General features: G+C 39.7%; 1 protein-coding gene across 2 annotated transcripts in view; it reads right to left on the reverse strand.

Moving 5' to 3' along the window:
* Positions 1–6,087: 6,087 nt before the first annotated feature.
* The window catches only part of TMEM86A (transmembrane protein 86A), a 32,015-nt gene continuing 10,489 nt past the window's right edge, over positions 6,088–27,613 (reverse strand). Inside the window, exons 2-4 of one of the 2 annotated variants that reach the window (XR_010066864.1) lie at positions 11,914–12,178; positions 8,515–9,940; positions 6,088–6,200 (exon numbers count right to left, since the gene is read on the reverse strand). Coding sequence is in view for 1 of the 2 variants with exons in the window: in XM_063289370.1 (XP_063145440.1) it covers positions 9,513–9,940; positions 11,914–12,178 (693 nt within the window). In the remaining variant the exon portion in view is untranslated. Of the gene's footprint in view, positions 6,201–8,323; positions 9,941–11,913; positions 12,179–27,613 lie in introns of those variants that run through there. The other variant, XM_063289370.1, reaches the window with a different exon arrangement.

Raw genomic sequence — 27,613 nt, forward strand, 5'->3', positions numbered from 1 at the left:
CAGTCAAGTGCACAAAATCCTTGTATATATAGTCCACTGCTATGCTCATAAGCATCTTTAGATTCTAATCCAAGAGTGCCATTAAAAAAGGACTAAATATCTCATGCCTCAACCAGCAGGAAAAGGGGGATTATCTTAGGAAGACCCTCACATCTGTTCCCTTTTTTCATGACCACAGTTAATAATGCAATTTTGGTAGCTGCAGCATTAACTATGCTATTTTCAGCCTTCCCAGGTAGACCAGACAGGAAATATGACCAGATGAGCTGATTCTACTATATTGTAAGGCTACATTAACAGAATCTTGCAAGTCTGAAAGTACAAATCTCCCGCCACCTTTTTACAGCCTAGTAAGTTAGGGAGGATCCTTTCTGAGTTTCATTCTCTGCCCGTTATGCAGCTGCAGGCTCCCCCTGCCCTAGCCAGCATCTCTCCTCCCCACAACACCTCCCAAGGTCATTCCTACATACCATTACATCTATACAGTAAGGGAAATGGCTCCAATTCTGCTTGCTTTTTCAGCATCTTCTCTTTTCAAAAATCTCTCCATTCCTTATTCCCTTTTTGATGTCTTTCATCTCAGGGGAATGGATGGGATGGAGCAGGGGATTGTCTTATAACTGGCAAATTACTATCATAAGCATAATTCATCTCAAAATATTTTACAGTGGAGGAATACAAATCACTGCCTCTTCTCTAGAACTCCTGATTTGGGGAGAGTTGAATTCAGCGGTGCCTAGTTCTTTCCCCAGTGTTTCAGCGTGTAGGCCAGAACCTAATATACTGTAGAATACCCAGAAACATATTGGGGAATGCAGATGGAAGTATCACTAGAAATTGTGGGTTTGTGTTGCAGCTGCTAGTATGTAACAACTGATTAAAATACAAGGATATGGAAATCCCAGATGTATTCTAGTCTTTGGCCACTAATTGTTGGCATAAGCTGGTGAGTTGGTCTGACCCCAGTCTTGCATGTGTTACCTTTGGACACAACTCAGAGAAGTTGCTGTATATGTTAAAGGCATGATGGCCTTTTGACAGTCATTTCATCAGATCAATTCCATTTGAAAATACCCACTTTTTCAAATGAAAATCTTTGCATTTGAGAAAGTGACTCTGTCCACAATAGCAGATGCTATAATAAATGTGTTTAATTGATAACACTTTGTTTTTGCTTTTTCTAAATGTACACCTAAAAGCATAAGATGTGAATAGAAAAAGCACGTGCTGGCAACATACGTATTAAAAGAGATACACACATCACAGAAATGGGATTGGCTGGAGCAACCTACTGGATATACCTTTGCCAATAAGTCTGTTGCTACACAAGGTGTAAAACAGCCCATAGTTAACTGCAGATCTCCATATTATTTAAAAATATTTTATAGCACCTTTGAAAGCAAAGTCTTTAGTAGTACCACTGTTGTCCTGAATTGAATCTTCTGCAAAGACTGGCACAAAAAGATGAGTTGTTTTTCATTTGCCTTGGGAATTACAGTTATCACTGCTCTTAGCACAATCAAAAGATACCTTATGCAAAGCGGGTAAAGGCCTTCTACTGATCGCATTCCTTCAGAATGATGGCGATGTACAGTGAAGCGGGCAATTCAGTAAATGTTAATTTGATTTATAAAGGGATTTACAAAGGAATTTATAAATTTATAAATTTATTTATTAGTTTATTCTGTGGCTGCATGAATAAAACAAACTGGGAGAGTTGGTGACTACAACAAAATGGGAAGACAGAGTTTTAATGAAGCACAGGATTGCTACTATTAAACACATGCGCTTTATGCATATAGTTTGACAGCAATAAAACCTTGCAAACCAAAGGCCAGTTTTACAGCATAAGTTAATTATAAGACTTAATTGTGTGGCAATGTCTGCAAACAGTGTGAGAATTAATGAAATTATTTGAATGCTCCCAAATTAAAACCCAAGAGCCTTTTTTCCTTTCACTGTGTTAATTTCAGTTTTGTTTGCCTCTTCAGTATAGATCAACAGTACTTAAAAATGCTGGCCATGGCATTCACATTTTTTCTAAAATGTTGCTTGAAAACAACATGGTATTCTTTAAAACAATTGTGTAAATTCCTCAATGTGAGTTGAATGCTGTACATATGATTATACCTGTGCTTACATACATGACTTTCATTTTGGATGAAAGCCACACCATAATTTCTTATAGTACCCTTGCGAGGTAGGTAGGCAAGCATTGATTCAGAAAGGCAAAGATGTTAGGGGTAGGGGATTAGACCAGACCCTCTAAAAGAAAAAGCTCTGTAAGTGTGGCAGAATAATTCTAGTGAGCTGCTTGGAGGCCTCTGACATTAGAGGCTCTGACAGTCCCTGCACCTTAATGGCTTCATCCAGGTAGAACAGATGTGCAAAAGAAGATGCAGAACTTCTTGTTTACTTGCCCCTTGAAAAGAATGCAAACAAAAGGAGGAAAATCATTTAGATCAGGGTTCCTCAACCTTGGCAACTCTAAGCTGTGCGGACTTCAACTCCCAGAATTCCCCAGCCAGCAAAGCAAAGTTGAAGTCCGCACAGCTTAGAGTTGCCAAGGTTGAGGAACCCTGATTTAGATGACTGTCGGAGATAGTCTACTTATTTTTCTGGGCTGAGGCATGTTGTGTGGTGGAAAAGGGTTGGTCCCCCTGAAAGGGATATGTCCACTAATCTGCCCATACATGCCACCTGATCTGCTTCACTCTTTCCTCTCTAGCCTCTGAGCAATGATGCCATGGAGAAGGGTGGAGGAAGGGACAGGAGGTAGGCTTCTACAGGATAGGAAGGAGATGTGCGAATTTCCTCTCTTAGCTCAGATCCTATGGAAGGAAAAAACTAACACATCCTGTGGATCTTTAGGAACCATACCACTGCAGTCCAGGGACCCTTTATTAAAACCAAGGATCTTTTTTCCAGATTGGCAAGGATTTTTTTCCATCCATGCTGCAAATGCCAGCACAAACTATTGACACTGCCGTCCTCTCCCTTGCAATGGTCAGGCCTCTTTCAAGGAATTGGATCCAATGATACATCTGATGGCCCACAATCAAATCCAAAGCATTCCAGAGATATCTGCAAGGGAAGGAATGAACAAACATCCCATCCTGATAGATCTTATGTCCTGGATCCTTATATCTGATATTCAAAGCTCCAGGATTTCCTCTCCCTCATCAGGGTTTTTCTGAAGACTGCATCATAGTAATGTTAAATTGCTTTTGTGCTGTTTTGTTTCTTTTGGATCAGAAGAAATCATGATTTTTTTTTTCAAAGAAAATCTTTTTAACATTCTAGGATGATTTCTTTAGCTGACATCAGGTGTGTTCCTCCAATTAATTTTATGCACTTTTCTTTACCTTTCATAATTAAATTTTAAAAGATCTCCTTTCAGACCTCCATGTATCCAGAAGCAAGTCCATCTCTCACTGAGCAGATACAATTTTTGTCAGTTATATAATCTAATGAGGAGAAAGGAAGAGGGATGATGACCTTACAAAGGTGGTGTCCATACAAGATACTTAACAAGATGTGGCAAAGAACTCACAGTTCATTTGCATAACATGCTAACTTTAGTATGAACTTTGGCCAGGCTTTTTGTGGCTTACTATGTTGTGGGAACCCAGCCTCTTTATGATTTAATGTAACAGAGCCCATAAAATTGGTTAAAACAGTAGCAAAATGAAGGATATTTGTATGAATGCAGCCAGTGAACTTCTCTGACACCTTCGACTGATGACTCTCTTTCGTTCAGTCACTTTCTTTCTCAGATACATGCATACACTCTAAGAAACGGGGCACCTTTCCAATCAATTGCTCAGGAATTGTATAATCATCACCTGCTTTCTGAGTCCTAGAGCATACAAAATGTAAGTTACCTGTGAAAGAACATTCCATAAAACCCTTTTTGAAACAGTCTAATTCCATTCCTTCAGGTTTTCGTCCTCAGCCCTATCTCAAAGAACAAACATCAACAAAAAGGTAGACCATTTATATTAAACATATTTTACAGAATTGGGATAATTTGGAGAAACTTCAGATGCACAGGATTTCTGTGGACATCTGATGATCGGAGCACAGAACAGAGCTCATCCTGAGGGTGGATGAGTGGAGACATTAGTTTGCTAAATCCTCTTATTGCTCTTTCACCCAGATGAGTCACAATTTCTATCAGGAATGAAATGTTGACTATATTATCCAACAACATTAAAGATTATCCATGCTCTGTCATTTAAATCAGGCCTTTCATTTAAGCCCATCAGCCTGACCTAATTTTTAGGAAATAGAATCCTTTGCAATCTTATCTTCTTGCAGGTGGCGGTGGTCCTGGACTGAACTAGACTGGAAAAACCTAGTTAGGTCACCCTCTTGTGGACATATGGAGTTTTTCAGCCCAGTTCTCGTAGCCTTTCTTAGAAAGCAACCAATCAAACTAATAGTAAAATTTAAAATTTTTCATGAAAAGAGATAGTAATTTGCACAATTCCTTTTTTTCTCAATCTGACACTATTACTTAACTAATTAATGTTAAATATGTTTAATGCTTTTTAAGTATAAAAGATATGGGGTTTCTTTTAAAAATATAATAAATACATATTTTATGCCTGTTCAGTTTTCTGGCAGATTATCCCAAGAACAAACTTTTCTGTATCGCAGTTGAATTTTATGTATTATACTTAAAGCAGAAGACACTAAAAGCTACCTATATTTTCCAGCTTTAATATTTGAGCCAATGATTCCTTTCTGATGAATCTTTGAAAAGCAGCAGAACAATCTTAGGGAACATGATAAGCCAATGTCCAGTGTTAAAAAAGTACCTCTCACTCACACATACACACAAATACAATACTTTGTGGGATATGTAGAAGTCTTGGGAAGTAGTGCTGGTAAACTATAAAGAATTTAAAATGTGTTCCAGTAGCTGTATTACATAAATAATTTCAGATGATGAAGTGTGGTAGACTGAAATCAAAATAATTATATGGTCATTGTGGAAGTCGTATTCTCCAAAATAAATGGTACTTACTAAAATCAGTTAAGGGTCTCTAGTAACTTCGCTAAGAAAGGAAGTACCTTCCTGGCAATGATGAAAAAATAGCATCTGGCTAAGGAAGCTAGGGGCAACCAAAAAGGTTTCTGTATTTACTATATGGATGAATGATCTGAAAAGTTCTCAACTGAATGAGATTAAGCAGAGAAATTTTAACTCACCTCTTGTTTTAAAAAAAACTAGGCACTCAACTTTTATTCAAACAGAAGTGGCTTCTTTTTACTCTGAAATTTCAGTGCTATTCTGAAACCAATACTTGCCTTGAACAGTACTGATTAAGTCTGGGTCGTATGATTGCAATCAACAAACTGGATCATGTCCAGAGAAGAGTGACAAAGATAGTTAAGAGCATGGCAGCCAAATCCGGCAAAGAGATGTTGAATAGTGGACATGATCTTTAAATATCTTTAAATATTCAAAGAGCTGTCACAGGGTTGATGTAGCAAACATGTTCTGTTGTTTAGGGTCCAAACTACAGTAATATGCTTAAGTTACAGAGAGGAAGAAGATTATAACTCAGTATTAGAAAGAACATTCTGATAGCATGAGGTGTCTGATAATATAAAAGGCTTTTTGGGAAATGCCTGATGATGATGATGATGATGATTTGTGGGGAGTGTTAAATGTTGAAGCTAGTTGGCCATTTATCAAGAGTACAGTGGCAGGCAAGCTGTTCGGTCCCTACCAACTCTGGAATGCATTTACCTTTACACCTGTTAGTTTCTCTTAGAACTCTGGAATTCTACGAATCAAACAAACAGACCAACAAGTTAACATAAACACAGTGCTGGACTTAAGAGAATACAAGGGTCCACAGAAGAATAGATAGAAAAGACAATTTCACAATAAAGTCAAAGTCTGAAAAATGCCTGTGACTCAATTTTGGAAGGACATATTATAAGACAGGTCCCATAAAGATGAACAAGATATAAAATGCTCCTGCCAGAAAATGTATATCCATATTTGGCCAGAATATTCACTCACATCTCTATTTCTTCTCCTCCTTCTTCCTCCTCCTCCTCCACCTCCACCTCTTCTTTTTCACATTAACAAGAGCAGTGTTTGGCTGGGTGGGGAATTCTAGGAGTTGAAGTCCACACATCTTCAAGTTGCCAAGGTTGAGAAACACTGAACTAGAGTATACCTAGATTGCATCAAAGAGATTCAAAGGCAAAGTCACATATAAAACAGATCCTTTTATGAGCAGCTGCCTAACCAGGCCCAGGTCAAATATCCTAATTCAGAAGAGATCATAGTCAGCCAAATAGATCAGGTACATAAAAAATGTCTTCTCTATTCAAAAAGTTAGGGTGCATTATATAACTTCCAGAAAAATCAACTATTGCTAATTCCTAGCTTGGTCCAATGCTCAATCACATGCAGCCCCCTAACAGATTATCCATGAGGTCAGGCAGCTCTTTTAAGAAAAAACACGTCAGTCTCTGGTGTAACCAATGAAATCCAGATACACAACAGGCAAGCTTGTTCATCAGGGCACAAGTCTCCTCAGCCATGTTCTCCTGAGGATGATTCACTGAACAGCTCTGCAGCAGGAGCTTTGTACTTTCAAAGAAGGGGTCAGAAAAGTTGGATACCATCACATCCCTTATTGCTATCTCTGATTTAATATTTAAAATTTGGTCGGATTTCTATTCCAAGGTAAAATAATACTGTAGAGGATTTTCATCAGAGAGATACCAGCAATCAATGCCCATGGAGAATCACTCAGTGGCATCGTTCAAGTCTTACCTAAAGTTTAAGCTGTATAGCACTTTTACTTTCCCCCCCTTATCTTTGAATACAGGATAAGAAACAATTTGAGAATGGTTTGACTTTCAGTTATTCTGTTGTATTCCTTCTGCAAATTAAACCTGTTCTAGCAGCTGTTTGCAAAACATGCTGCTATAATGAATACAGTAGTAAAAGACAACCTAAATTTATAGCACAGACAGAAATTCTGTTTCCTGAACTGACAGTAGCGTATTGCTTAAATAATTACGGGAAGTCTTAAAATGCATCTTCCATTTTTCATGGTTAAAATCTGGGGTATAGTTGCATCTCTGGGAAATAAGGTTCATTGAAATTATGGGCTAGATGTTTAGGATCACTTTTGAATAACAGGATGCAGCTGTGTAAAAGGGGATGGGCAATACAAGCAAGCTGAAATATTTTCAATACAGGTAGCCCTTGGTTAACAACGGTAATTGGGACTGGAATTCCTGTTGCTAAGTGACGCAGTCATAGAGCACATTGTCATGTAATTGGGCCACTCAGCGAAAGCAGTTCTGGCACTTCTTGTTGCCATCATTAAGCAAATCCCACGACATTGTTAAATGTGACATCATGGTGGTCGCCATTTGCAACCTCCTGCCAGCTTCCCCATTGCTTGTCAAAAGCCAGCCGTGAAGGATGCTGTCGTAATTGTAAGTTGTTGCCAAGCACCCAGATTGCAATCACATGACTGTGGGGATGCTGCGACAGCCACAACTATGAGGATCGGTTATAAATCCCACTCATTCAGTGCCATCGTAACTTCAAACGGTTGCTGAACGAGTGGTTGTTAAGTGGGGACCACTTGTAGACTTTAGAGATGTCAATTTTTTGGAATTCCCCCCAATATTCACTATACACTTTTTGTATAGTTGTATATACAAATATACACTCTCATGACTACATTTTTATACAATTACTTTTGCAAGCAGAAAGAGAATTCTCATGAAAGAATGTGATAGAGGGAATCTAATGGGATGCTCTGTGTTCTACATCAGTCTTCCCCAACCTGGTGTCTTCCAGGGAGTATTGGAATTACAACTCCTATGGTCCTACAGCTGTTATGTTGACAAAAAATTCTGAGTGTTGCAGAAGTCCTAGCAGATCTGAAGGGCATCAAGCAATTCTAAATGATCAGAAATAAACACTGACATGAACTTACATAATAGACTGTGAAGGAAAAATGTAGTAAGAAAAATACATACGGGAGATGTTTTCCCCAAAAAGGGTCCTGAGCTACCAAGAGGGTATGGACCCAAGGGATTTCACATTGACTGCTGCAGTGTGAGTCAATATAACCCATTTTGTATGCTGAATGCCACAAAACCAGGGAAAGTGCTAGCATGCAACTGAACTTCCCTCCCAGGCTGACCAGCAGTAGTTCAGTGTTGCTGGAGGAAAATGAACAAATGAGTGGCTTTGGAGCATGGTGAAGCGATAGTCTCTCAGCACTTTGGTGATTGGGTGTGCCCATCAGCATGATCCATGCTGCAACTGTAGACATGAAGGCACCTGCAAAGTCTATAGCTCTGGCTGGACGTGGTGGGGAAATACTGTTGTATATGTCTACAGAAAGGCAAGAGCAGATGCACAAGCAGATGCCCAGAAGCCACTGGCTTCACTTTAAATAAATAACACTCCATGAATATCCACCAAGTTCATAGTTGAAGGGTGAATTGCAAATGTACCTTAGGCATCCATTACACAGTCATTCTTCATCATGACCAGACCCTGGGTATGCATTCTCTTCCAAGACACCCTGGCACTGATTGTGGAGAGGAAAAGAGGCTGAGAATCTTGTACAAGAAGCTGATTTCCTTGGCCAATCAATTATGTCCTCAAAGCAGCTGGCGACTTAAAACACCCAGGTGTCCTTCTTAGTGTTTCAGCACTAATACGCTGGAAGTTTTCCCTTGGAAGAGCGGATTCACTGCACAGAATGACATGTTTTATTGTTAAAACCCTTTCCCCCCCCCACATTTTCCCTGCCTCCAACCTCAACTAGCCTGAGAAGATCATTGCATTTTGTTGTTGCTTTTAAAGTCTGCAGAAAAAAAGATGCTCTGCAGGATTCACATTCACCAAAAAAAAAAAAGGCTATACATGGCCTATAAATAAATGATTTCAGGAATCTGGAATTTGAACTGTTTTCTCCCAAGGACAGCATGAACTACATTACCCATGGTGATTCCCATGAGTGCTCCTACATCCTGTGGTACTTTTCAGGTCCCAAGGATTTCTTGTGTAGACTCACAATGATTCACAGTTCTATTGTAATGTATGCAATACCGAGGCTTATGCAGCACTGAGACTCTTTTTCATGTGATTTTGCGCGTTCCATGTTGAAGACAAAGCTCTTAAATTCCAGTGTACTGCCTATCCTATTTAATGGTAATATTGTCCTGAAATGAGCTTTGTCCCACTGGAATGTTCAGCACCAGTTTCTGCATTATACAAATATTATGATGTGCTAGAGAGGTTTCCAAGGGTCAGGAAGTAAATACTCTAGAAACAATCTAAACTTCCACTGTGAGTTCCATACTCCAACCAGCAGGACTAGAGAAAACCATCTAAATACTATAAAGGAAATGCTTCAAAGAAGCAAGACTTGCAGTCACTGATTCTGAAAGATCCTCCAGGATGAATGCAGCTATAGCATCTCCAACAGAGTTTGTGAATCTGCCATCTATTTCCTCTTTTTGAAAACTTCTTCATCCTTGCTCTCCACTGCAGAAAGCGCAATGAGCATCTGAGCCGCATAGTAAGTGGCCATGATGATGACCCGTGAGTAGGGGACAGGAAAGCAGAACTTGTTGACAGCAATAGTCAGGTCAGACACCATGAAAAGCACAGAACCGATGCAAGCAGAAAGCTTGGTCCAAGTCCAAAGGTCATTGCAGAGCTGCACACCAGCCATAGCCCGCCAGCCCATGAAGCCAATCAAGGCAACGTAGACAGCTACCAAGTAGGTAAATGGGCCTGAGAGGTAGGAATACAGGAAGGTGTAGCAGAAACTGGACACTAAGCCAATCCCAAGGCCAACTTTCAGGTCCCAAGGTTTAATTCCAAATGCTGAAGAATACAGGATGTGTGTAATGCCGAACATCAACAAGCCTGGGGAAAGGAGAACAAATGAAGTCTGAATCAGTAGAGAACAAAGTGGTTAATATATGTCACAATAATCATTTTAGAACACTGCTCAGCAAAAGTTATAACAATCTTGTATTCTAGGTCCAATTCATTTCTACAAATGCCACCATTTACCTCACAAAAATAGTGTCATTCACACAGTCAGGAAATACCAGCAGATTTTCAGCAATGTTTGCAAAAGTACAAAACATACTTTTGAAAAATAACTCTACAGAGGGGATCTCATAACAGGATAATGAAGGCTGGATATGTGCCCTGAGATTCAGTCACCCATGTTGCACTAACTACCCTAACTGTGGGGTTAAGCTTTACCTTTCCTAAAATCAAGATGAAGTTCTATGAAAATGGAGCTTCACTAGGCTCCCCAACTCTATGATTAACAAGGTTTTCAACCCTCTCCACAGCTTAGGGGAGATTAGTTCATTAGAAATGAGCAAAAATGGGTAAGAGATTAGTAAGATGAACCTGTCTAGAGCTACCAGGTCTATGCTAAAAAAAAAAATCCAGATAATCCCTAGATAGCAGTAAAAAGATACAGAAAAAATTGTAACTCTTTGCTGCCTTTTAGTAGCTATCTGGACTTTTGTAACCCAGATGTGGCCACCCTATATCGTAGAATCATAGGGTTGCAAGGGACCTTGGAGGTCTTCTACTTCAACCCCCTGCCCAGAGCAGGCATCTGCATACCGTTCTGGACAAATGGCCATCCAGTATTTTCTTGAAAATCTGATTGCATCACTGTGGATGAAAAAAAAAGATAGAATAGAAAATGCCAGCTTTCCTGTCTTCTTTGCAGAAAGTAGAAAAATGTAAAAATGGCTACACCAGTTCAGACTGAGAGAGCCAGTTCTCACACAGTCAGAAGCAAATACTTTATTTGATTTTGCTCTGTTCTGTTTTTTTAACAAAACAAGAAACAGACAGAAATTGTCTCTCCCACTCAAAGAAGAGAGGCTTCTAGCCCTTTGCCTCACGCGGATAGGAAAAAGAGGTACAAGAATCTGAATTTTGATTTCACTAGAAACAGAGCTTGTGTTGGATACCCAGCAGTCACTGGAATTTTGTCGTAATGGCCTCACATCTTTTCTACAACAAACCTTCCAGTTCGAGAACTTGTGTCTTTGGAAAACTGTTCTGCCTGGCCAGCCAAGGGAAGTCTGACACAGACCCAGCCACCCTCACTTGTGGTGCACACAAAACTTCAAAAATCTGCAAAACATATTGACAAGGCAAAACAAGTGAACGTATCTTATAGAAAATGTACATTGTACCTACAACTCTTGTAAAAACAGTAGATGTCTCCTGCCAGAGGAGATGTCACAAAAAGTCACGTGCTCATTTCTTCAGGGGTAATTGGGATGCAGGAATAACAAGCTAAAAAGGCTACAGGTCTCTCTGACAGGTCCAAGCCTATGTTGTGATTGTTAATTTGTTTGCTGGTTTGTTAATTCAGCATCTGAGCAGGAGTGATTTAGAAATTTTAGTTTGGGGTGCAAAGGGATGACAAAGACCATAATGAAATTATGAATTACATACAAACTTTCCATGACCAAAAGGCAGGAGAGCAAATGGGATATACAGAAAAGATTTCAGGGAACTATCCCTCACTATTGAACAGCTCTGTTCCTGCATGAGCCACGTGGCACCAGGCGTAACCCACTCTCTCTCCATTCTGCAACTCAGATCAGGGTGACTGGTCTGAGGGCAAAGAAGTTAGGGCAGATAGTGACTCCCTCCATGTAGCAACAGGACTTCTCCTCACTCCAGTTTCTTGGTACTGCTCCCTACATCTCTAGTTATACACTAAAGCTCCACACAGGTGCAGACCAGCTCCAGTCCCAGTGCCAAAACTGGGTGTGGATTCCAACATAATCCTTGGCAGCATCAGGTATTTTCCCCAAAGGTTCTGTTCCCTTCAAAACGGGCATCCCACTGACCGTGAATAAAGTAGCCTTGCTCTTGCCAGATGAGGAAGGCATCTCCCATGGCGGAGAATATCAAACCAGCAAAGATCCTACAGGCGTTGTGATGGGCTGTCAGGAAATTGATCCCATGTGCCAGCAGGAAGACCCATAAGCAGAAGATTGGCAAACACTTGATCAGGGCACTGAACCAGGAAGGGCTGGAGGTTGGCAACCAGAGGACAAAGTAGACACAGGTGGCTTTGAAAAAGGGCACTAGTTTAGGACCTTCACTCTTCACCTGGAAGAAACAAGGAGGTGGTTGTAAGTTTTTTCCCACCCTCAGATCTATTCAATAGCCACAGAGCCCTGTACAGTAGCAGTAAACAAGACTGCCAAATCATTTCTCTCAATCTGGACAGCCTGCTTCCCTTTTTGTTCAAAAATCTTGCTGATCAGCAGCATTTACAAGAACAAAAGCATTTTGAACTTTACCATACTTTCCCCCTCTCCCAATGTCATCAGTGTTCAGCCTCAGAACTTTTCCATGCCAAAAATAGAGGTTAAAGTTTATTTCCTGCAAAGTACCAGCATCTTGGAAAACCATCTCTCATATTATGCTTAGGGTTTTTACATATAACAATGTTTGTACATAGGGGTGAAATTTGTTCTAAATACTGTGTAAGTTCTGAGGATCTCTCTCTCTCTCTCTCTCTCACACACACACACACACACACACATTCTACTCTGAGTATACTATAGATACTGAAGCAGATATAATTTTCCAAAACTATAGCAGTAGCAGTGCATATGCTGGTCTATAGTCATTTCCTAGGACCATTCATTTATTTATATACATATACAGGAAAACAAAATCTTGGAAAGTCTTAGACTGCAAGAAGTCCTTCAGGGTGTTTGGGCCTTTACCCTTTTAATTTCTCTGGTCAGCATGAAGGGCACTGGATCGGGAAATATTAGGCTAGATCAAGAACAGACAACTGTTTTTAGCCAAGAGCAGAATGGCTCTGTTTAAATTACTTTGGTTTCCAAGGGGGTATTGTCTACTGATGTGGTAATGCCATTGGGCACACTGAGTTGAAATGTACTTCTGCGCTTATGTTTGCTTGAAGATAGAAAAAAAAAACCGTGGCAAGAATGAGCCATTTTGCCACCAAATGTTATGGTGCATGATGGCGAGGGAGCAGCATACAGTTGCAGACGTGGGTTGTCCAGCCCTCCCTAAGAGGTATACAAAAGGCTTTGACATGTCATTACCACTCAGCCACTGTCATTCAATAAATATTTCTCAATATGATTCTAGGTAGGATTCCTTCCTGACAGGAAAGAGGGGTCCCTTGATTGTGTGAACTGACCTTCCCCACAATCCCTTTTTAATTGCTTTACAAATGTGGGTAGTACTAGCAATTTTGCTGTTTCTGCTCTCAGTGTGGTACCACTGGTTTCCAGGCATAATAAGTATAAAAATATGCCTTTTCACTAAAGGCAGGAAAACCAGTTTAGTAAAAAAATTAAAAATATACAGTATTTAAGTAGGCAGACGCTATTCCTATGCTTACATGACAGCTAATGTTAATTTGTGGTTCAGCCTCATTTTTCATCAATATGCAAGATTAAGGCTGCAAATGATTAGGGATTTAAATTCAGAATGACCCAAATAAACTTTAGCCTTAATTATGGCCATAATATGTCAATGATGCCATCACATGCCAGTCCATTTCTGGGTTGATTCTATGCAAGCCCATCACTATGATTTGCTTGGCAAATTATGTCTCAAAGCTTCTACATTTTCAATGATTGATATAATACTGTTTATTGCATTCCTCATCATATTTTGTTAGCTATCATCCTTATGACAATTTTAAATTTATACTCTAACACTGAAATAACGGGCGTATGGGGTAGAATTTCCTTTTCAATAAGTGCATAAGTAAGTACAGAGTCAGTTCGGACTAGTAGTGCTGAAGACACCAGGCTAGAAACCAGGAGACTGAGTGTTCTAGTCCCGCCTTAGGCATGAAAGCCAGCTGGGTGACCTTGGGACAGTCACTCTCTCTCAGCCCAACCCACCTCACAGGGTTGTTGTTGTGGAGAAAATAGGAGGAGGAAGGAGTAATAGGTATGTTCGCTGCCTTGAGTTATTTATAAAAATAATAAAGGCGGGATAAAAAAAATCTTAAAAATTAACCTTAATAAGTCTGAACCAAAGAATTCAGTTTTTTTTTCTTACCATGAGCTGGATAAATGTTTAAATATTCAGAAAAAGCACAAGGTATTGCTTCCAATGGCTTGAAAACAATTGCTTTCCAGGAAAAACAGCCATAAATACAGTCACACAAAGGAACGGGTTTAAATCAGGCAAGGCTCAGGAAAAAGCAACAGGATCTTAGGCATTTCCTTCATCTTCCCCCTGCAGTTAGTTAAAGCACTGTATTTTGGTTTGACTTTTCTAAATCAATTTACCTTTATTGGCACTTAAAAATATGTCATTCCACAATGATCTCTCCAGGAGCAATAATTGCTGTTATAATTGCTGTAGTATAGGGCAGCCTATTAGAAGAAAAAAAGTTTACCAGGCAGTTGTTTTAGTATTGCTTGGTCTCCCAAAAGTAATGTATTGATTGACTTTTGTCTCAGTATGGCACTACAATAAGGCTACCGGATCTGGGCTAAATTGTACAAAAATAAATTTGGGTAACACACAAATTTAGAATGATGAATTGGAGTGTCTGGTCTTACCAAATCAATGGTCCCATGTTTTCATGAATACCAAATATGTTCCTTATGAGCTAAAGACTAAATTAATTCAATAAAAATATTGGGGATGGGAGAGTTAGGTTTAGAGTTAGCCACCATTCTTCTTACATTGGAGATGCAATAAATTTGAAGGCACTTTAGTACATATGATTTGGCCATGTTCCTTTCTGGTTTGACATTAACATCATGCTGAACCATGTGTTTGGGAAGAAGTAAAACATGTTAGTTTAAAGATGTTCATGTACTGTCAAATTATATCCCGAACCTTGAAATCTGTCTATTTATGAGAAACATTGGATATATTGTATCTGAACTGTTGCCCCCCTAAAAGTGATTATGTACTGCTGCAAGAATATTTGTCCTGCAGAGTCTAAAAGATAATTTAATAAAATTTGCCAACTCTCAGCTTTTGAACTGGCTTTATATCAACATAAAATAAAAATAGGAAAATATTGTTCTGTGTGGTCTAATATTCTTGCATTGTAGAAAATTAGATAAATATCATTATTTATGTTTTGTCTTTTTAATTTTCTTCCATTTATTTATTTCTTTTGTATCTATCTTATCTGCTCCTTTGTATTATTTAGAGTCTGAAAGAGAAAGAAAGAGAGTTTACTTTGAACGGGTTAAATGGTATTTGCAGGCTCTGCTTTTTGCTTTATTTTTATATTTTTAAGAAAATTATTAAAATCATGCATTACAAAATCTGGATTGCAGAAATCTAGATGGCTACTGTAGTAGAATGCAGCACAGATACAGAAAATTCCAGTTCTGTATTGCCATACAGTATAGTGTTACCCTCAGATTATGCAGTCTATATCTGGTAACTATAACGAGGAACTGCTGTAACTTCTTCACTTAATCAATATTACCTGAGAGAGACCAGTGGACCACATGCAAATTGCTATCTTCTAAAATTTCCAGGTAATAAGGTCATGAGGTCTCCTAGACGAAATGTATGCCCAGGTTGTCTTGAAGCTGACATTTCTGATTGCTGGTTCTCACCAAAAGGAGCCTTTTGCATCACTTCAGGGCCTCCCTCCTCAGCTGACTGAAACTGTAGAGCAGATACCCAGTAATGCCTGAGTCTTTGAAAGAGCAAACAGGGAACATTTGCCAGAAGAATATAATTAAACCCTTGGCAACAGGCCCCTGAAACCTTTGATATTGAACCTGTCACTACTTTAATTTGGCATTTTAAAAAAACACCAAAATGAAACCTGGCACAACAGTAAAGTTACAGAGAATGAATGAGTCAATGAAAATTAATCAAACAAGAATTTAAAAAGAGTCAGCTTATCAAAGGAGATGCAAATTCCTCAGAGTTGTATTTTAGCATGTGCCTTTATTCCCAAATACTTGAGACATCTATTCAAGGAATTATAAAGATATTATTTAAACATCTGGAGTTATGCAGCCCAGATACGATAGCTCTACTAAAAGAAATCCTACTATTAATAGCACTTATAAACTGTTGCTTCTCAAACTGTTGCTTCTCCTCCCAAAATTATGTATAGTTTAGACATATACATTATAACTTATTAGGGCTGTGTACACTTTAATTTTGTGTGTATGTGGAATTGGATCTTGTGCAAGCAGAGCATCTATCTGCTACTCATTAAATTAGCCTTACATTTTTCAGACCTCCACTGCTTCAAGAAGTCCACTCATTAAAGTTAATAAGACTCTTAAAGTGGCTGCAACTTTTTTCACACATACTGTACATGGAACCCTGAAAGAAGACATGGCTGCTTTAATGAAGAATAGAGAGGTGCTACATCTGAAGCAATTCTGAATCATTTTTGAAGTGTGTGCAGCCCTATAAGTTATGATGTATAACAGAGAAGAAACAGAAACAACATATGATTTTAAGCAACTCCAAAGGAGTCCAAAGAGCCAAACAAATCAGACAATTCACTGCACAATTTTAATGCAGACAGGAGGGAGCCAATCTGGTGCCACTCCTGAAGATGCTTCACAGCCAACATACTGACCCGGCGACCCAGCCTTTCTTGTTGATGGGGCATATAACAGGGTCTTCAATGAAAATCATAGATTACAAGCAATCTCATATGAGAGTGGGTGGTCTTTCTGATAGCCTGGCACCTAAGCTGTTGAGAGTTAAAGCCAAATCCTGTACTGAGCTCAGAAATAAATTGGAAGCCCTCACAGGCAACTTAAAGACTGGTGATAATTGGTCCCTAAAATACACACCAGACCATAATTTGTGTTCGGTATTTTTCACTACTTGAAAGTTCAGAACAATTTTCAAGGCAGCTCCAGGCAAAGTAAATACAGTAGTCTAAATGAGAACTAATTAAAACAAGGATCCCCCTATGGTCAGATCAAGGAGGATTATGAAAGTGGTCAGAACAATCAAGGAGGACATTTTAAGCTGGCTAGGAAAGAAAAACTATGTCACGAAATCACCCAGACAGAAGTCAGAATTTACAGCTTCTCTGTACTGACTTGGAAGAAAGAATGTACTCCACACGCAGTGTGCTGCACTCTTTCTTACAAATAGCTTTAAGCACAGATTAAGCACAAATCGGGTGCAAAATAGTGCTGGGAGTAAATCTTTGGCAGTAGAGAAGAGGTCAGGAAAAGGATACAGGCAACACTGCCATTCAGCTCTGTCATGCCCACTTGTAAACAGAATATACGCACACCCTCCCAAAATGCTAGATCCCCGAAGTAGATACAGGCAATAGGAATTCTGATTTAAGCAACCAAGGGGAAATAACTAGCAATACTATGTACCTTCTGCCTGGAATGTAGCATGACGTAGCAGCTAGCCAGGGCTAAAATGCTCATTCAGGAAATCACTGGGCATCTAAGTAATTCACCTCAGTTCCACTGTAAGTGGGCTGTACTGATTAAAATGAAGGACAAACTGACAAGCAGTTCCCATTTCTCTCTTCAAATTAATACATCCATAACCAGTTACCTGGCAACCCAGGGCTGAGAAGGACAGTGCCGTGGGGGGAAGGGGCAGGAGCTTTCTTCAGCCTAAACGACTCCCTTACTACTTTTTCGCAGTCAAGGAGGCAAAAATACGAAAATGCTCCTGCTCCTGCTGACTTAAGCTCTGCCCTTTCCAAAACTAAAGGTTCAGTGTCACTCATTTTCCAGCTGCAGGATTGTACCCTAAGGATTGTACCCTAAGGCAGGATTGTACCCTAATCTTATAAACAGTACCTCAAGGTAAGTTCCATTGACATGAATAAAGCCTAGGTTATTTGAATAAATGTGCTAAAATCAGAGAGCATTGTCTGACTGTAGGCCATGCCACATACCCACAAAGTTATTCAGTGGCATCAGCAGTTTTCTAAAGAGACCTGTCATTTCCTGACCTAAGCAGGGAGAGAAACTCGATAACCCTGCAACACAGCGCCATATCACATGTGCCCCTCATTAAAGCTCCGCTATCCTTGAATGACAAATGAGAACACGTTAAGCAAAGAAATGCTGTTTTTGCTTAAGAAGTACACAGAGCATCAAAGTGATTTCCACAGTGGGGCGAGAGTTAAGTGAGGGCACCTCCATGAATGCACCCACAACACTCACAAACACAAAACACTTTGTGTCACTCTCAGATCAGCTTGAGTCGTACTGACCCAGGAGGTTGGTTCATTTTAAGGGCTGAGACTGGCTGCCTGCCAGTTTATCTGAAACTGGAGCAAAGATCTCCTCCTCCTCCTCCTCCAACATTATCAAAGTATGTTCATAAAGCCATCTCATACATATCATTTTCTCTTAGGGACCTCTGATAAGGCAGTTTTTTCTCCTTTTCCACTACCCCTATCCCTGAAACCAGTTAGAAGCAGATCTTTGGTTGTCTTCACTTGATAATGTTGAACAGCAACTACAGTATATAGGTAGGCAGTGTGTATCTACCTACCATCATACCTATACTCACACACACATACATACACTCACCCACCCATTTTCTATAAAAAGGAAATTATTCCAGTGGAAGTGTCCTACAGTCTGGAACCCTCCAGGGCCATGCTGAAATCCTCTCCTCTGATCCTAGATTCAGGGATGCCATTCAAGCAAAAGCCACTGTGGGCTTTGTCAGAAAACCTCATACAAAAATACAGGCAGATTTCAGCTAACCATCATAACAACTGAATAGAACCTAAAAGCCTTTAGCAACTTGGGCAAGGCCCTCAAACAGATGATTGAACATCATACTTTTCGGCATTTGGATAGGCCTGCTACAATTAACAGGAGCCGCATGGGTTTGTCACAGATGAATTGTGCCAGACCAGCTTTATCTCTTCCTTTGATAGAGTTGTGAGCTTAGTAGAATGGGGAATGCTGGACCCCAGCAAAGACTTAGAGTGCCTCAAGATACCCTTCTTCATAAAATGGTAAAATATTGCTAGATGATACCACTGTTACATGGACTCACGCTTGGCTAAATGATCACACACAAAGCATGCTCATTAATGGCTCCACTTCAGCTTAAAGGGAAGTATCAAGTAGAGAGCCACAGGGTTCTGCAATTACGAGCATGCAGACTCTTCACATAGGAAATTTAACAGATTGAGTTGGAACTGGAATGGGGAATGAAGATCTTGGTATCAGATGCATAGCATTCTTTGGGTATCATATAAAATGAAGATAAGATTGCATATACTATTTCTGTAGTTAGCAATGCCATATGATTAATTACTACAGAAGAAGGAGATGAGAACCAATAATCAGTTGGGATATCTTGGCTTGCAATCAGTATCTTTAACTGTACAGATCTTGTATTTCTGGAACTGCAATAACGTGTTAATACCAAGATTTAAACTTAGTGAGGAATACAGATGAAGTGGCTTTATGGAACTACTTCTCTCTCTTTTACCATGATGTGTTTATTATTATTTATTTATTTTATTTAATCAATTTATTAGCTGTTTCAATTGCTGGAGCAACTCTAAGTTGTATATAAGGAATAGAGATTAAAAACAGGAATAATATAAACCAGCAGGTATGTTCCTATCTGCAAGGTGGATCGACTCAGTTACAGTGGCAATGAGTGCACTGTTGGAAGACCTGAAAGACCAGGTTAAGGACAGATTGTCATGGTGAAAATCTATCTATGTGGTCACTAAGTCAATACCAACTTGATGGCACATAATCAATTAAAAAATGTTCTTATTTATTCCATTATTTCTGACTTTTGTCTTTCAGACCCAGCTGTAGCATGAGGCTTATTTCCAGTAGCAGGATCTAGTTTACAATAGAAAATGGTCTATTATTTATTTTACTCTATATATTCTTACAGCATTTTGGATTTCCTACCTCAGGCACAGAAGCATCTGCAAGGGCATGAAAAAAGTTATTGGTGGCACCACTGACCACACCTATGCTCACCATTCTCATTCTTTTGACACCCGCTCCCCCTTTCGCTCAATCTTGGCCCAGCTCTGACACTGTTAGTCAAACAAAGCTGGCACAAAATGCCTACAATGGAAAAGGGGCTCTGGGGGTGATCTTAATGAAGCTTTCTCCAGAAGACACCTTCTCCAGAGGCTACTTAATCATTCATTCTACAATCTTGTATGGAAAGAACATGGGCTGTACATTATACCAGGAAAGGAAAAAGGCACTGTTTTCTCTCATTTCATGGCATTTGTATTTTTGCCTCACAGGGACTAGCAAGCTGAAAGAATTGGGAATGAGATACTGAAATGAGAGGTTCTAGGTGACAGCTTCATTAGTGGTTGATACTGGATTGTGCAGTAGAGGGGGCAGAAAATGAAGGACAAGGATGATGTATACACCCTTACAGATTACCCATAGTATAATCAATTTTTGTGGTTTCCACAAAAATACCATGTAATATGCAGCAAATACTGGCCTCCAATGAAAATCAAAGTTGGAATTAAATATCACTTAAAGCAAAATTCAAGGCAAATTTGTAGGCAAAACCTGGCATTAGTGAAACAAGAGAGTTAATAGGACATTTGCAAAGAGCTCTCAGATTTAAATAAATCTGTAAGGGTCTCACTCTTAAAATATAAACATAAAGCATCAATGAACCTAGGTTGTTTGGTTTTGTTATAGGTATCCACAAGCTGAGGTTAACTTGCATACTTCATTATGAAATGAATATGGATTTTTTTGATATAGAAGTAAAATCTTTTGACCTGATGTGTTATTTACATGGAGAGAGAGTTTGGTGTAGAGGTTAAAGCTCCAGGCTAGAAACTGGGAGACCGTGAGTTCTAGTCCCACCTTGGGCACAAAGCCAGCTGGGTGACCTTGGGCCAGTCACTCTCTCTCAGCCCTAGGAAGGAGGCAATGGCAAACCATTTCTGAAATCTTGCCAAGCAAACTGCAGGGACTAGTCCTGGCAGTCTCTGAGAATCAGACATGATTGAATGGAAAAAAAAATATTTACATAGCTGGATATATCTCCCTGAGTGTAGCCTCCCTCTGAACTACAGCCTAACAATTCAGGAACAATTTGTATTGGATGCCTGGGAAAATGAGTTGCAAAAACATGTTGTCATTTTGGTATCAGAATGCACTGTCTGTGTGTGATGATTCCTACAACTTCTTATCAGCTACTGCCAACCTAGTTTCCTAGAGATATGATGGGAATATAACTGCCAGTATTTCTAGGCAGATTCTGCCCAGAAATGGTGGTTATTCTACGTCAGCACACCTAGAAATGCTGATTTTTAAACCCCAGCACACTAGTGTGACCCTATTTTCTAATGCAATGTTTCTCAACCTTGTCCCCTTTAAGATGTGTGGACTTCAACTCCCATGCTGGCTGGGGAATTCTGGGAGTTGAAGTCCACACATCTTAAAGGGGACAAGGTTGGAAAATGCTGTTCTAGTGCAACAGGGATGTAACAGGTGAGGATTCTTTATCAGAGGTGGTATCTTCAATTGAATATACTACAGAAGTGCCAATTCGCACTGTTTTTTAGCTGAAACCCCTTCTCTATGTCCAGTACAAATCAGTAAGATTATGAAATTAACTAGATGAAGGAGCAACTTCTAAAAACATTCATTTCACTTCTCAGGAAAATATAAAACAGGTATCTCTGGCATGAAGTTTCTGAGAGAAAGCCCACATTGCCCCACCAAAGGCCCAGAACCACCCAACCTCTCAGATCTGCCACTGAATTTTGTCCATGCATCAGTCTGCTCATGCGCCAGCAGCAACCAAGCCCTGTGCTTCCCCGCAATGCTGCCCTGTGGCTGGTCTGTATCTAGGTATTTGTGGGTAACACCTTTCATTTGGGAACAAGCTACAAAGAAGGGGTGGGGGGGGGGTAAAAATGGCTTTTAATTAGTTTTAAATTAAATACTGCTAATTGATGTTTCTCATACATTTACCGATGTCCTCCTGTCCCATTAAAAATTACAATTTGGTAGCATTTGTGGGGGGATTGCAAGAGCTGCACCAAACATTCTGGGAAGCCCATGCTGTCCTAGAGGGGGAGGCTAGTTGGTTTGTGTATTACAATGTTGTGATTTTATATCCTTTTCCAATTCCTTCCATACACAAAACTGTATAAGTTTTAAGAAGAAGCTAGATAAGTAAGGCGAGAAAACCACCAACAAAAAACAAATGTTGGCTGTTTGTGACATCTCAAGTAACAAACAAAAAATTGCAACAAGAGTTTGATGATGCACAGTTTCTCGCCAATCAATGCCACTCACAGTCATTTCTTCCTGAACTGGATTACAGAAACACATCTTCATGTACTAGCTGTTGAATGTAACATTTTACTTCAGCATGACGCAAGTCTTCGAGAAGAATTAAAACATTTGTGGCTGTATTCCACATGTTTCATCCCAAAGGCTTGTCATCTCACTATATACAAGAAAAGAGGAGAGTGATGTGCATGGAAAACTTTGATAATGAGCATATTGGCCTGCCCTTGCATTGCAACTGAAGAGAAAGCCACCAAGGCCCTAAATTTAGAAAATAGATGATCAAACTCAGGTTAAATTGTGATCCAGAGTTAAAATAATGACAGCCCAGACACGTAAGCTAAAATTAGTAGAGGAAATCCACCAATTTACATAAATGGATCTGACTCTGATAATTATGGCGAATGATGTGACCAAAAATAATCTTCCCCTAAATTCTGCCTTCCCCTAGCTTCTAGATATTTTAAAAATCAAGCTTTAAAAAATACCTGCATGTAAAATGTAGTAAGGATGTGAGACCCATTGTCAAGGACAATGTGACAGGAGCTGTCCTCTGGGGGCCTTTGGAATGAATGCAACCACATGCAGAAAATTACATGTAATAGTTGGCTTCTCTAATCACTAGGCCAGCTGGCAGCAATGCCAAATTCCTCATTTCAGATTACACACGAAATGCCAAACTCTCACTTTTCTTCGCTGGGGTGGAGGAAGCAGCTGGAGCAGGGAAAAGGCTGCCAACATCTGACATATGCAGCAGAGTTTGCATTATCCTCTCTCCTGTGCAGCCTACAAGATGCATAACAATACGGTGATTTCCAGATGGGGTGCAGATCCAATCGTGCACTGCAGTGAAATGCAGAAAGAAAGAAATCTATTCTCCTAATGATATGGAATGGATTCAAGATACTGTTCTTTATCAATTTTAAAAATGCCTTTATATTCTAAAAATAAGAAGATGGTGCAGTATGTTTCTATATTGCTATATGGTCTGGCTTAATATGTTTAAAGATTGGATGAATTTTATATTGCATCATATGTATTCATTTTTTTCCTTTATCTGCCTAAGTTCTGTTTTCTTCCCTGTATGTTTAGTTTATTTTAATCACTTAATGTGTGTAGTTTCTTACTGGATTATCACTGATGCATCACTTTTTTGTTGTTTGATTGTTACCCTTGACTAATAAAACTATTAAGATAAAAGATAAGAAGGAATTGCAGTGAGACACTATCACCACAATCTCCGCCACCACCTATCTGATGCTACCACAACTAGGGGCTTGCAAGGAGGAGGAATTCTGATCACCTTTTGTGCTTCTGTTTCTCAGGAATAGTCATTCTATTACAGTGAATGCTGCTGCCCAAATTACAAGGTTTTGTATCCTTGTGCCTCCTTTGGAGGAGAGCCACAGCTTGTCCGCCTCCCAACAGGCTTGGGCAAAGCAACCCAGATGCACTAATCCTGGCAGGATAATTTCACTCTCTTTGAAGAGGAGAGAAGCATACTTCTATGGCAAGCAGAAGGATGGATGAATGGCAGACATTTATCTTCTCTTATTTCACTGAGGAGGGAGGAGAATGGCAAGCATGAACTTGGGCTGATGCGAGACAGTGATTTCAGTTGCCAGCTCTGCTGGGCAAACAGAGTTGAATGTAAGCATGCCCTGTTACAGGATCAGGAAGTTGGAGGAAGAATCTGATTGGAGAATTGAAGGGGTGGGCAGAGTGAATAATGCCTTGAGAAAAAGGAACCCACAGAAAGGATGGGCAAAATAGCCAGCAGAATGCAAGAAAAGATAAATAAGACAAAACAAGGCTCAGGGAAGGCTTTTGTATTATTAGCAGGCAGAGAGACAACCTATACCTTGCATAAATAAACTTTGTAGTGGGGAGGAGAGTTAAGCCAGGGAGTGCAGGATGGTGGATGGGGATTGCATCTCACGTACTGATTTTAGACTATGCAATAAAATCTTCAGTCTGAGTCACTTGTTAGTACATAATCCAATATTGTTTCCTTCTCATTTCAGGCTCCCTAATATTACACTGGCTATGTGCAGCTCCCCACAGAGTCTTTGCAGCAATTTAGAACATGCTGCAGACCTGGGTAATCCCATGATGTCAGGTCTATTCAAGAGTTTAGTCAGTTTGGGATTTTTCCTTTTTGAAACCAGTTAATCTCAAACTAGAGCAAAGCTGGTCTTTTCTTTTACAGTGCTGCAACTTGACAGAGGGCATCAGCCATTTATTTTCCCCTTGGGGATGCCTGCCTCACTCCATCGTGCCCCTCTTGGGCAACTGCTGCCAGCTCTTATTTCACAGGATTTTACAGGAGAAAGGTAGCCCGCAAGCATCAAAGCAGTGGAAACTAAGGAAGTGAAGGGGTGGATCTTATTCCTTTCCCTCTTTATTTGGAGAGGGGAGAGGGATGATTTATTCCTCCAAGGCTAGTGGTGGCATGAGATGGGGCCGGATTTCTTTGTTCATCCTTTGCATGTTGAGATTTGTAGAAGTGCAGGCCTGTCCATGGTGTGATCTAGAAAGTCAAGATGGTGGCCATGATGGTACAGTTGAAGCTCTGCCTGTTTACAGATTACTGCCTACTAAGAATATAGGCTAATATTCATATCAAAACCATCATTCCCTTGTATTCTACTCTAAGTGCACATAAAATGATGTTACTGCCCTCTTGATGTTTTTTTTACCATACCCTGTGGAAGTAAAAATGATCACAGGTCAACTCCGTGCCACTTTTGAGCAACTGGGAAGATACAAAAATGCCTGAGGCTGATTGTGTTACAAGTCATAAAATGACAGGACAGAAATGCTGCTATTGACACGCTCAATGTGATGGCGACTGATCTGTCCATTGAAATCCACACCTGCTGCAATTGTACTGAAATGGAAGAAGCCATTCTAACAGCAAAAGGGATACACAGTGGAGGGGTGCAAATGAAAAATCAGCCCCTCAACCAGATCTTATGTTCTCTGTGAGCCTAATGGGGGAAGGGAGTACTTCAGCAAGGCCAGCCACAAGCCACAGGAAGATTAGGGTTGTACATGCACTCCTGAACACAGGCCATAGAAGTACCAGCCAGCAGCCCTCTAACCAAGACATTATAGCACTGCCTTTTGAACGATAACACTGAGCTGTGTTGCAGGATTATGGAAAGGTAAATGAATCATAGTAATGTTAAGGGCAGGATACACTCTTGTTTGTTTGTTTGTTTATTTAAAAAATTATATGGCCGCTTAAACTGACTAGGTAGCCACTTAACTCTTTGGTTACCTGCTATTTTACACCAGATTTGGCTCCGACTCTCTGAATTTTAAACTGAAGAGGGGGATTATTTGCAAAGCATATCAGGTAGTACAGGTTGCATAGTATCTTTAAAAGAAAAACCCTTGCCCTCAGGTTTACAATTTTAAAAAATGGGAGGGGACATTTGAATCCATGTATCCGAAGAGAAAATGATCTGAAAGTGACACATTCCAAGAATCAATCACCCAGTGAGGAATCACAGTTATGACCTAAGTGAATGGATTTGGCTTGTCCATGGAAAAACCACTGAACTTCTTCAGTATAAACCATGTAAGAAAAGTCCCTTTTCCCTTTAACAGTTCCCACTCAAAACTCTTGTTCATGAAAAATATTTATATGATTTGGACAGGTGCAAAGATAGCTGAAGGGGAAAAAATCAAACAAGGAATACCAGTGACCACTGTAACATTATAAAAGTACTTAATAATGGTGCAAAGTTAAAAGGATCTCACCTGAGAAACCGGGAGAAGGGAAACTCAGAACTTGAAACAGTTAACATTATTGATTTAGAATGAATCAATGGAGAAATATACTGAACTAAAATGGCATAAGAATATTTAGTTGAGGAGCTATAATTGGTAAGGGGAAGAAAAAAATCATTCTATGCAACAAATGACTGAATATATTGCCCCATTCAAGTAAATTTGGCAATGGCTAAGGTTGCACTTTTATGCCCATTTATCTTTGATCAATAAAAGCATCAAGTAGAAGCACTCAAACTTTCTTATTTACAGAATGTTATAAGGGGGGATTTCAAATGACCCCAACTTAAAACTGTCCTGTATTTGCCCATGTTTATTTCCTACAGAAAATCCATTTAGGGGAGAAAGAAGAAACTAGAAGCCATCTACCCAGAAGCACCTAGGAGTAAGTCTTACTGAACACGAGTGGGAGGGTTTTTTTTAAATTAAACATGAGTGTTCCATGTAAAAGAGTATGTTTGCCACAACTAGCTTTTTTTCTGCTGAAGTCAATGAAGCGTTACCATGAAAAGTTCTACTAGGTAAGGGCATTTCCATATAGATATGCAAACAGTAAACGATAAAGGTAATCTTTCCATTGTTTTTGTGGCACTAGTTCCTAGACTCTTTGCTTCCCGTTCCCATTTAAGCCCTGTCCCTTCTGGTGATGTCACAGTGCCACCAGACATCTTCCTGCAGCACTGTGATAAGATCAAAAATTGAATTGCAGACCCTGATCCCTCAAATATTACCCTCCCTGTCCTCGAATATAAAGAACCTGTTCTCATTCATTGTTCATGGGATTTTGTGAAAACCGCATGCACGCTCAGTTTCTCTTTGCCACACAGTGAGTCACAACGTTATTCATTTCCTAAACTCAGACTTGCACTGAGAATCCATTTTCATTCAGATCACACCCTGATCCTCAGCGGCTTCCATTCCATAAAACAGGAATAGCAAAGTGAATTACTCCTTAGCAGCCGAATGGTCATAATGAATGAACGAGCGCATTAAGATTCCAGCCCGTCTATTCACTTCTAAGTGTGCTGTAAGGAGGAGGAGATGCTTTTGGTGATGACAGCATTTGCACAACGGTCCCATGGGAAATACAGCACAGAAAAAGATGGTCTCTTTCAGGATCAGTTGCACTGGGAAGGGGTTTTTGCTTTTAATTCAAAAGCAAGCTAAGCTCCTAATCGCTACACAAGGCATAGCCCAACTAGATGCCTTCCAGTCTGGAAGCCCCTACAATTAATCTGCATATCTGAAGACTGATTCCAACTGTTTTGGGGCAAAGAAGGGGTACTACATTTTTAAAATATAATTTTATCAAGCATAAAAACAAAACATGTATTTGTATTATATTTGAGATATCTATTTATTTATTTGTTTGTTTATTTTTATCCCGCCTTTATTATTTTTTTATAAATAGCTCAAGGCGGCGAACGTACCTAGTACTCCTTCCTCCTCCTCTTTTCCCCACAACAGCAACCCTGTGAGGTGAGTTGGGCTG

This window comes from Candoia aspera, chromosome 1 (assembly GCF_035149785.1).
Source record: "Candoia aspera isolate rCanAsp1 chromosome 1, rCanAsp1.hap2, whole genome shotgun sequence".
NCBI lineage: Eukaryota > Metazoa > Chordata > Lepidosauria > Squamata > Boidae > Candoia > Candoia aspera.